At 35.4% G+C, this 12,221-nt stretch overlaps 2 protein-coding genes across 2 annotated transcripts; one reads left to right on the forward strand and one right to left on the reverse strand.

Annotated features, from left to right (window-relative positions):
- Positions 1-868: 868 nt before the first annotated feature.
- Positions 869-6,381, forward strand: LOC121755675 (translation initiation factor eIF-2B subunit beta-like). The gene is made up of 10 exons (XM_042151012.1): positions 869-1,138; positions 1,229-1,383; positions 2,395-2,682; positions 3,117-3,246; positions 4,094-4,201; positions 4,310-4,412; positions 4,488-4,613; positions 5,261-5,454; positions 5,697-5,824; positions 5,958-6,381. The coding sequence occupies exons 1-9, from the start codon at positions 1,086-1,088 to the stop codon at positions 5,785-5,787; spliced, it is 1,248 nt and encodes a 415-aa protein (XP_042006946.1). The 5' UTR covers positions 869-1,085; the 3' UTR covers positions 5,788-5,824; positions 5,958-6,381.
- A 522-nt stretch (positions 6,382-6,903) lies between these two features.
- Positions 6,904-11,188, reverse strand: LOC121755667 (kinesin-like protein KIN-1). Its single transcript, XM_042151005.1, has 16 exons — positions 11,038-11,188; positions 10,802-10,922; positions 10,198-10,300; positions 10,039-10,082; positions 9,773-9,802; positions 9,562-9,684; positions 9,458-9,483; positions 9,268-9,349; positions 8,661-8,702; positions 8,553-8,586; positions 8,337-8,412; positions 8,055-8,262; positions 7,879-7,970; positions 7,547-7,661; positions 7,288-7,470; positions 6,904-7,200 (listed from the first exon to the last, which is right to left on the reverse strand). Exons 2-16 carry the CDS (start codon positions 10,913-10,915, stop codon positions 7,078-7,080), a joined length of 1,395 nt encoding a protein of 464 aa, XP_042006939.1. The 5' UTR covers positions 10,916-10,922; positions 11,038-11,188; the 3' UTR covers positions 6,904-7,077.
- Positions 11,189-12,221: the final 1,033 nt, after the last annotated feature.

The raw sequence follows: 12,221 nt of genomic DNA on the forward strand, positions 1-12,221 counted from the left end.
AGATGACTCTATATTTTATTAACTAATTTCACTAACATTTTATTATAAAAATTAATATTTCATCGGTCTCATAAAAATATGTGCACTTTCCATTTTCGTTCGTCCCACAAAAATATGTGCATTCCATTTTTGGAAAGTTATATTAATTTAATAATTAGTCCCCACTATCCACTATACTACTTTAACTACCATTCTCATCATCTCTCTTACTTTACCATACCATTCTCTTCATATGTCTTACTTTACCAATTTTATCTTAATTATTGTGTCATATCTATTGCTTATATTTTTATGGGACGGATGAAGTATATAAAAGTAGGTTCACGTTCTATTAACTTTTTCTACTGACTTTATATGAAACATTTAATCATGGATGGAGGGAGTAATAAATAAATTCGATAGAAACTTACTACTATAGTCATCTAAGTGAATGATATGCTACATACCTTATGTGAGCACCACCTTCGTTTAACGCATATTTAGCGTTGGTCGTTTCGTTTATATATTTAGTTTGATTCTAATACATTAAAAAATATTATTAAAATTTTTAATTTCATAAAATTCATAAAAATCAAAGCTTTATTTGTTATTTTATTAATTTATTTAAATTTATAGAGAAAACGAGCAACAAATCCAGCTTTGATTTTTATGAATTTTGTGAAATTAAAAATTTTAATAATATTTTTTAATGTATTAGAATCACACTAAATATATAAATCGAAACGAACTATATTAAATATGCGTTAAAAGAGAGAGGTGCTCACGTAAGGCGGGTAGGATATCATTCGTCCTAATAAGTAATAATCTCATACTATTTTACATGCACAAATGGATGTTATCGGTTTCTAAACTGTGGTTGCTGTACCCGACCCGGTCCGACCGGACCGGACCCATAAACCCATTGAAAGTGAAACCTGACAGCGGCACGGCACCACCTTCTTCACCATCCCCTCCCCGTAGAGCCAATTCCTCATTTCCCTACGTAAATTCGGTTGATTCAATCCCTTAAACCCCAATTATCCCCTAATTTAGCAGCTACATACGACTCTTTTTTTATCCTGGGCATTCCCTTACCCGATAGAATCATGCCGGACGTGCATTCCCTCGTGAATGAGTTCGTAATCAAGCTCAACAAACGGTATCCATGATAGATGAATCAATTTCAATGATTCCCCTATCACAACTACTTTTTTGTTTGATTGATTGCTCGATTTCTGTGCAATTGCAGCCAAATCGAGGGTTCGAAGATGACGGCGAAGCTTACGGCTGAATTGCTCCGTTCGTTCATATCTCAGCAGAGGCTTCCGCACAGTAACCAGGCTGGGGCTCTCATTGATGCCGTGAAGGCGGTTGGGGAGAAGCTCATCGCTGCTAAACCCGTTGGTATGTTAACTCTCCTTGTTCGATTAATCAAGTCACCTGTTAGTTGTTCTTCCGCTTCCTTGGAATACTGCTTTATTCCATCAATTGTAAACCTGATCGAAATGGAATAGCTTCGGATTAGAAGAAGTTATACTGAGATTATTGAAGAAAGTGTTAAATGTTCCGTTGCCTTTCTGAATGATCACAACAATGACCAGTTTCAGATATGAAATAACAAAGGATGTAAGTTTGTTAATAAATTGCCAGCAATATCTAGGCTCCTCAAGTAGAATATATTAGCTTCTCAATTTTGTTAGATTTTAGTACTATTATCAAATTTTAGGTTGCTGCTTGATCAATTCAATCAAACTGCATCGGAAGTGTTCTCCATTATATTCAGGGCTGTAATCTTTGAATATCTTATATTGCCACTCATATAAATAAAATCTCACCAGGATAAACTAGGATATGGAGATACAAGTTGATCCCTGGTTGGAATACTTCAATCGTTCTTTATTTCTCTGAACTAGCTACCTGTTCATGGTGGCTGATTATGATATTCTTTTGTTATCTTCCAATCTGACTGCTCGTCAACAATGATACCATAATTGGGGCCCTTTAGAATTCAGAATTACTCTTGTCAGATAAATGGGAGTTATCTTAGTTTAGATCTTCTGAGATTGTAGGAGTTGATTAGTAGTATGATGCATTGATCTATATGGCAGTAGCATTGGGAGAAAAATTCTGTTATAGGAGCACCTCTTTCATCGACATAAATATTTAATGTTGCTTCATTGCTTACTACTTGCAAATTGCATAGATAGCACTGTTTAGCTATTCAAGCAGTTCTTATTATTGGCTGTAGATAAAAATCTTTATTTGGCTATTTAAGCTGATAAGCTCCTAGCAGCTGGTTCCCTGTGGATAGCATGGGAAGCTCTATTTGATTATTCCAACATCAAGCAATTCTTATTTCCGTCTGAATACTTCCACTTTTTGTACCTTGGTGGTGGTGAGCGATTTTGGTTGCAGAGTTGGCGGCTGGGAATGTTGTCCGTCGAGTTCTACATATTATACGCGAAGAAGATATTTCTCTTACTAATGCTGCTGTTGGTGGATTGAATTTGGCATCTGAAAGCGATGATGATGACGGCAATGATGAGTATGATCGTCCTGTTCTTTCAGCTTCTGCTGTAGCTGCCGCTGCAAGAACTTCTTTAAGGCCACCGTCGCTGCAGACTCTACTTGAGGACATACCTCATTCAGCAGCTGTTCCTCATCCCTCTTCTTCCGGGGGTGATTCTGAAGGAAAAAGCAAATGTATATTCTTTCACTCTGATTGCACAAGAATCTTTTTGATTTTGCAAGAAACATGATCTCTTTTTAAAAAAATATATAAATCTGCGATCAAAGAAGTCTTATATTTTTAATCTGTATATTTATATCCAATATTCCCTTTGTCCCACTCAAAGTGACACATTTTTCCTTTTTAGGATGTCACATTCAAAGTGGCACATTTCTAAAAATAGAAACATCAATCTCTCTACTTTATTCTCTCCCCACTTAATACACCAAAACAACACTGCATAAAATCTCCTGTTGAAAAAGAACTCTCCACTTTGAATCGGAGGGGGTATATGGTAAAGAAGGCAGTTTCATTATGTCATAAATTTCAAAAAAATGAATATCTGAATCTTTGTACTCTTTTAAGGGTATTGTCTTCTAATTTCTTATGTATTGTTTCTTCCTTCCAGCTGCTGATAAGAACTCAATGACACGGAAACTGAAACACAATGTCATTGAGGTGGTTAATGAACTTATTCAAGAAATTTCCACTTGCCATGAACAGATTGCTGAACAAGCAGTGGAACATATACATCATAAGTATGCATTCATATCCCTATACGACCACTAATTTCTTATATTTACACATTACTTTGTTCAATGATCTTAGTTGGGGATCTGGAGTAGTAATTTTGCAACACCTGGCTTTTAATGCTTCAGCTAGTTTGACTTAGTAGGCTTATTTAATTCTAGGGCAAAGATCAATTAGGCTTATTTATTACTAGGGCAAAGATCAATTACTTGAGTCTTCAAATAGAGATATATTGTCCCTTCTGTTTTATAATCAACTGATCATGGTTATGAACTTGAACTAAATCCAAGTCTAGAGAAGTCATTAGATTAGGGTTTCTTTGGCCCTGCTTATTGCAGTTATGTAAACATATGCAGGATCAAGAGATTGTTAATACTAAGCATAATTCATTGTATAAACTATGAAGTTATGATTTCAAAGCGAAAACTGAAAATATTGATCGTTATGAGTCAAAGTAAGCTAATATTGACAGTGGTGGCCAATCATTTAACCAATGGCCCCAAAACTTCCACCTTATAATTGTGATAGTAATAATTAATCTCCATGTTAAGAAACTAATGTTTCAACCTTTTATCATATCTTACAAAAGACATGAACAATTCGTTTCATTTTTCACACATCTTCGCATTTTTGTGCTTCATGGTTTTCCTTGCAAAACCCTATACTAAACTTGGATCACATGTGCTGCTGAATGTCTAGTCAATTCTAGTCTATTTACCGTATAATGATTTTTGTGTGTGTAGCTACTTGGCACGCTTTCTGGTTTCTCCCACATTGTTTTGTTGTTGGCTTGGTGCATTTAATAACTTGAACTACAGTTTGCTCAAGTACTTGTTTTCTCCTTTCATTTTCCAGTGAGGTGATCTTGACGCTGGGCAGTTCACACACAGTAAAAGAGTTTCTACTTGCTGCAAAAGAAAAAAAGAGGTCGTTCCGTGTATTTGTCGCCGAAGGTGCTCCAAGGTAATTGACTGCCCTTTGCAATAGTTTTTCACCTTAGGCAATTAAATGATGAGTATCATTATTTTTATTATAATTATTTATGTTTATTGATGTTTGTTATCTAATCAGATATCAGGGGCATGCTTTTGCAAAAGAACTGGCTGCCAGTGGCCTACAAACTACGGTTATTACCGATTCTGCGGTTTTTGCCATGATATCCCGTGTTAATATGGTACATATGATGATTGCATTAAACTCTATATGCTATTATTATTTTGCATTTGATTGGAAAATCTTTCACTTAAAGGTTATAGTGGGAGCACATGCTGTCATGGCTAATGGTGGCGTTATTGCTCCTGTGGGGTTGAATATGGTTGCCCTAGCAGCTAAAAGACATGCTGTTCCTTTTGCAGTACTCGCTGGAGTTTATAAGGTATTGTACTGCTGTAGTACTCTAATCTATGATTTATTCTTTCCCCTCGGTGAATTTTCAGTAACTGTATCTATTTTTACCATGAATTGAATACAAGATTTGTGATTGGTATTTGAGCATAAGGTCAGATGACATGACTATTGGAAACCGGTAGGAAATAAATATGCCCTTGAAATTGGGTAAGGTTCTTACATAATGATCTTAGGAATTGCTTACCAGTCTTTTTTGCTGTAGCCAGCTCTAGAATTACTACTTTGCAATAGTAGAGCAGGATAGAGACGTCAATCTAAGTTCAAATCTTGTTCATCAACAAGGAAAAAGTTTTGGTAGATATAGATAGGATTTGGGTGAGGCCTAAATTGTGACACCTGGAAGAAATTTCCATGTTCCTTGTACTTCATTGAAGCGTAAATCATCATGGGTACTGTGTACTATGTAGTAGGTACTTGTTTATTTTTGTTTAGCTCCACGATTCTCGAATCAACATATGATAATTGGATGTCACTAATATAATCAAAATCTGGTTGATGATTGATATTTCTGCTTTATTATTAATGTTGCTTTGCTATTATATCCTAGCTTTATATATGATGAAACAGTTTAAATTGCCTCTGCTTCCTTGCTAATTGTTTTTCCTAATTATACAGCTGTGCCCTCTGTACCCTCACAACCCAGAGGTCCTGTTGAATGAACTCAAGTCTCCATCTCAGTTGCTGGACTTTGGAGAATTCTCAGATTGCTTGGATTTTGGTAGTGGCAGTGGTTCACCTCTTATTCATGTCGTGAATCCTGCATTTGATTATGTGCCCCCGGATCTTGTTAGCCTGTTTATTACCGACACGTAAGTGCATCTGGGATAAAGTTCAATAACATGGTTACAGATCTGCAATCTTTAACTTATCCAATTTGAAAAATAAATGCTAATGAATTCTAATGCTTCAATCCAAACTGGTTTTATGATAGTATTCATGTATTATCATGTGACAAAGGTTTTATGTTTATTAATTATATGCTTTCCTCATCTTGTTACATTATTAATTCTCTGTGCTAGACATCCTCGCTGACAAATTCTTTTTTATACAGTGGTGGTCACAATCCTTCATATATATACCGGCTCATTGCTGATTTTTACTCGCCCGACGATTTGGTAGTGCGACGGAAATCAGCTTCTTGAAGATCACTTTTTGCTAACTATGCTCTGAAACATGTTGGTAAGTCATAATAGATCTTTCGCCATCTTATCTTTGTAGCTGAAATGGTGGTAAAAGAAAGATAATGCTATTTTAATAGAATCGTATTCAACACATTCTTCATCTACTTTACCGATCCTATTCTATTTGCCAGTGAAATCTAAAACTTAGCAGATCGGGGAAGTATGAAATTCAAGCAAAGATGGGAGAAGTTTGATCTTGTAGTAGATTCTTTATGGAATCTACTGATTCAATAGGGCAGGAGTAGATACCCCTGAGAATTGAAATCGTCGAAATTTTGATGGTCGTGTTTGCTGTGACGAAGACAGTATGACATGTCGAAGTTTTGCATATGTAGGTCATTCCTTGATGGTGCGAGGAGCAAAACATGCCTTTTAACTTGTAAACGACTCTGTAACTGAGTGAGTTTAATTACATATGAACATCATATCATGCCTTAGCCTCCTTTTTTACAAGAGTTTGAAGCTGATTTCTTTAATAATTACTCGTGTATATGTGCATTCATAACCACCTTGAATTTGAAACTCTTATTCAAGAAACTTTCTTTCTTTCTTTTATGATGCGTGACATCCGTTGTGTAATGATGTTATTGAAGACATTGCATTAACAGATATCTATGGACACAAAAGCAATCCAATTGATATTTTATATTAAAAGAAACAAAAATACCCGACAACTATAGTTTACAAATTACTATGTATAAATTTGATTTTTTATTTCCTTTTTTATTTATAAGTATATCAGCACTCCCAAAATTTGATGATGCGTAGAATTTTAATTGAATTGTCCATTATTTTCCCGTGTTTATCTAATGAAATTACTTCCTTTGTCTACCAAACATAGTTGCATTAGTGGACGACATACATGTGTTTTAATGTGAAGTTAATAAAGTAAGAGAGGGAGAGATAAACTAAGAGAAAATGTGGATATAATAGAATAATAAATTGAGAAGTTTTTTATTTTTTGGCATGAGATTAATTTTGGTGGATGAGCTAAAATGGAAAGGTGAGACTATTTCTTATGGATGGAGAAAGTACTAATTTTTTCGATCTATTCATAAATCATAATTGTAAATATGGTTAAATATCAGAAAAGAAAAACACAAGCATGCATAAATTTCTCACTAACAAAGATCATCAATCGAGCTATGGAAAGATATCTCAAGTCGTATAATCATATAGATTTAGGGCAGATTCATCTGTTAGTTTGGAAAAAAAATAATTCCAGACACTTACATCATACATAGGCTTTCTTTAAAGAATTTTGCAGTTGGCAAAGTTAGGTTCGAAACTCCATCCACGTTTACCATGTTGAATAGTGTCGGATTCAGCAGCATGTAGCTTTCTTGAGGCCTTAAGAGTCTCTTTCTCCTTAAGCTGTCAACAAGAACATCAAATCTCACAATATTTAACAAGCTTAGTTAATAACATGTCTCGACTAGATTGAGCAAAAACAAGCCTCACCTCGTCGACCGTAGCAGCGAGCTCTTCCACTGCTTTGTGCAGCGATGAAATGGTTCTTGATGTAACATCTTCATAAGCTGACTCCACTTCTTCTTCCACTGAGTTGGGATCAAAGAAAATTCCTTCGAGAACAAATAGCTGCTCGAGTAGTTGGACATCTTCTGGTTCCATTCTCTCAGCCAACTAGATTAGTGAAGACAAAGGAACTGCTTAGATACAATAGTATATGTGAAGCTGTGACACCGGATATAGAGCCAACCTTTGCTAATATTCGCTCCATAGACTCGTTTTTGGTCGAGGACACCTCTGGAGGACTGATGGTTTCTTCATCTTCTTTTACATTAAAGTGTGCCAATTGCTTTATGTGCTGTGCCCTGCTCAAGGAAGATGAAATAAGGCTATACGCATGACTATGTAATACAAAATGTGGATCACACATACAAGTTATAGCCCAAAATGTGGAGTATTAACAACTTACGGATACCAACTATATTATGATCACGTTTCTGAAGCAACAAATGCAATATCTATTTCTAGAGGACTGAGAGGATACTATTAGATAAAATAAACTATCAAGGAATATTTGCATACCTTGCACCAAAGCGGAGAGTGGAAAGGGTTTCTGATGCATTTGAGGGACTAGGCGAGCAGCAACACAGTAACGCAGTCTGAGAGTTTCCTCCCTGCGAGCTACAAGGTAAGTTTATCTGTATGATAAGATAACTTGCTGCACTAACAATAAGACAAGGCTAACATGAAGAACTAACAAGAGCATCCTGCAGGATCCGTGTTAGCTTTGAATCACGATAAGGTATGTGGCTCCCCCTCCCTGGTAAGCTTAATGCATTTATCACATTACCAAGTGCTGACAATGATCTATTTATAGTTTTTGCTTCTTCAAGGACTCTTCCTTCAGCTCCAGTCTTCTCTGCTTTCTCTGATCCCGCCAAGTCCACAAGGATTAACTTTCCATACCTATGAGTTTATACAAGTATACATCAATACTCATGTCAATTATCTGGAAATTTGAATTTTGGTAGTATATCTACCTTCTCTCCTTCCTAATTTCCCGACAGATTATAAATATATATATGCAATGACTTCTACTGCTGGCTATATTCATTTCTAGATATGTTAAGAGTTACAAATTACAGACTTCCAACAGATGGCAATTGTATCCTGAATTGAAGTGCAAACCCACTCCTTTGGGAAATGTAAGAAACTTATGCGCACAAGGACAAGAATTAAGTGCAAAACAAGGATACGAGTTTCTCCCACAGCTCTGTTTGCTATGCCAGTCTGCATAATGTATCTTGTCAGATTTGTTTTATATTGACCAGGATCATAGGGAGTTATGAAAAATTTTAACTTACAGAAAGAGTTCGCAAGGCTTCTGCAGAATCTGAGATGGATATCTGATCAAATGAAGGTTTTGAAAATGAAAAATTAGATGAAACTAACAGGAACAAAAATAGCAGCACAATTATTTTATTTTCTTTGAAAGTATAATGTATATATTTCGACTCGTCCTGATTCCAGGCAGTTATATTTGGGTTTGTTACACGTGCTTTATGCTTTTTCGTGTATCCATATATATTAGTATTTTTCCAAAACAATTATATACCTTCTTATGGCCCACTCTGATCTGATACTTTCCAACAAGTTGAGTGTCAATATATATATCTATATACCTAAACAGTTAGTGAAATTTACAACTCTTTCATTCATGGATACTCCAATAGAGAGCTATCCATCTCAATTAGTCGCCACAGTGAGCTAAAAATGTGCTTGCAGGCAATACAGCTGTTATGTAAGATTTGAAGGTCAAACCACAGACAAATGCACCTTTTTCCCTTTTATCTCCTTCAAAAGAGGTCCCATCATAGGATGGACATAGCACCAAGAATGCAACGTGAAAAAAAAAAGTTATTATGCTAAACCAGTTGGGAGTAGGAAGAGGGAAGAGGGAAGGAACACTACCTCTGTAACCCCATTCACAAATATACCCTGCATTTTGTTCTCCTTGATCTGTAAATTGTCCTTTGATCGATCAAAAAGGTCCCTGAGTAATCAGAAGTGCAGAATGAATGTGATTTTCATAATATAATCAATATCCATTTTCAGAATGACAGGTTATGTGGTCGCTCATTCGTTGTGAAGTAATGCAAACCTTACTCTCTCCATGTATATTTCCACCTGTAGGTGTAATTCATCAATAACATGACCGAGAGCATGTAGTAGTACTAAGAGAAATTGCTTAATCAGGATTCATACCATTGACAGTTTGACTGTGTACTTGATTATATCATCTGAAGACTTGATGGCATTGAAAATCCCATCCACCACTCTTGGTAGTAAACCTTTTTGTTTTTCATCACACTGAATGATGTTTGGTCCCTGAGGGGTTAAAAAGGAGCAAAAGAGGTCAGTAGTAAGCACTCTATGAAGCATTATTGGACTTTCTGTGCATTATCAAACATATTACCTCCATACTGTAAGTCTTTCCTGCCCCTGTCTGGTAAGATACAAAAAAGATATAGTTTAGGAGCTTGAGCTGTCAGTTTTGAAATTTTAAAGTATATCATTCTGCTTTCCACCATGTCTTCTCTACATTTTAAGTATTTAACTGGAGATTAGGGAAACTAGAAGCTCCGGGTCAGCCAAAAGCATAAAAAAGTTTTCACTATACATTGATTAATGCAAACAGAGAATTTCTTGGTAAATTTTCCAATATCAAAGCAGAAAATAAACCTGGCCGTATGTGATAACTGCCCCATTCGCTCCACTAGCAGCAGCTGGTCATAAAAGTTAGTGATTTTTTTTAAACCCAGTTGTAGGCCATGATCTAGACCAACAATATAATACAATATGAAGAAGATGTTTTACTAATCAAACTCAATCAATGATTACCTTTAACTATAGGCAATGCAAGGAATTCATATATGTCTGCTTGCTCTGTTCCTGGAAAGAACACCTTGTCGAAGCGGAACTCAGTCTCCTCGTCCTTTTCATCCTGCAGTGGATCAGTTCAAACATATTAAATACCCTTACTCTCTGACACTTCTTTTGATTACTTAAAGCCAAGTATGACACTGATCCCCACATATGAAAGCTAATTCCTACCAATTATGGACAAGTTTTTTATAAAATGCTGCATATATATTCAGCCATGAAACTGAAGCATATTAGTTGGGGAAAAGTTATAGCATGTCAATAAATGCAGTTATCATTCCAACAGCACTGGTAACAGAAATAAATTTAGGTACCTAGCTCACGCGATTCTTGTGTCTGTGTGTGGAAAAGTTATAGCATGTCAAAAATGGCAAACAGTCTCTCTGTCTTGTGTCTGTGTTATCTCGTAATGCATTCTTCTGTGACATATAGATTTACAAAGCTATATAAGCATGCTAAAAAAGCTACAGAAGCAACTAAGAGAGGCGAAGCAACTAAACCCTCACTGTCAAAATTAGGAAAAATAATACAGAGCAGAGGTAAATCATAATGACCGATGTACCTTGAATACAAACGATTCAGAATCAATGCCGAGAATGCTGATGGAATCACCATGACAGGTCTTCTCCTTCGAATTCAGAGGTCTGAAGAGAGCGCAGACTCTTATACCAGACATTTACCTCCTTCATTTTCGAGATAACACATTTAGACGTAGATTATCATCGATCGATAAACTTGTGATCAACATTTTAATCAGAAATGAAACATTGACGCTTCAGTTGCTAGAAACAACCATACCTCAGTTCACTGGAAATCAAATCAGACGTGCCGTTTTGCACGAGCGCGTGCGTGAGAGAGAGAGAGAGAGAGAGAGAGAGAGAATTGAGGATCTGCTGGAGGAATTTGGTGAAGTTTCCCGCCAAAAGCTGGAGAAGTCGTCTTCTCAAGCAATTCTGAGGAATGAGGATTTCGAAGACTTCTAAGTTTGGCGCGGCAGATTTATCATTTTTAAAAATAAGTATTTTATGGAAAATGATATTCTACTTATGTGAGCACTTGTTTAACGTTTGTTTTATTTAATATAGTACTTATTTAATTTGATTTTAATATATTATTCACATTTTAATTTTATAAAAATCATAAAAATCACAGCTCGATTTGTTATGTTATGTGAAGTTACAGAGAAAATGAACAAATCAAACTTTTACTTTTATAATTATGTAAAATTAAAAAAAGTGAATAATATTTTCAATGCATTATAATCAACTAAATATATAGTAAAACAAAATAAACAACGTTAAACGAGCATGAAATGAAGGTGATACTCACGTAAGGTAAATTTTACTATAAATATCCACATTTTATACTCGTTATTCACACATCACTCTCTTTCATTTTGTTTATAAAAAAATTGGATCCAAATGCTCAAGTAGCATTCATAGCCTAAAATTCATTCCATGGGCAAAAATTCTGCGTAACAGAAGGACAAGACAATGACTACACCTTTCTCAACACAAAATGTACCCGAGCTGAACCCAAATACTCCCTCTGTCTATGAAAAATAGGACACATTGTGAATGACACGGGTTTTAATGTGTAATTGGTAAAATAAGAGATATATAGCGTTAGTAAAATATGGAGTCCATATTATTAGTAAGAGAGATGAGAAAAAAGTAAGAGAAAAGGAGTGTTAGTGGAATGTAGGATCCATATTATTAGTAAGAGATAAGAGAAAAAAGTAAGAGAGAAGTTGTTGAAAACTTTCTTTTTTTAATATGCTCTATTTTTCGTGAAGATCATAAATGACAAATATACTTTATTTTTCGTGGACGGAGGAAGTATAAAATTTGTCGAGGAAGCATTTTTATACCGTAAATAAAGAAGGTTTCCAGCTTCTTCGTATACGTAAAACTCGATACATCCATGTCATCTATCAATACGAAGAAATATATTGTCACACTATGCGTCTACTTATTGATATA

This window comes from Salvia splendens, chromosome 11 (genome assembly GCF_004379255.2).
Source record: "Salvia splendens isolate huo1 chromosome 11, SspV2, whole genome shotgun sequence".
Classification (NCBI taxonomy): domain Eukaryota; kingdom Viridiplantae; phylum Streptophyta; class Magnoliopsida; order Lamiales; family Lamiaceae; genus Salvia; species Salvia splendens.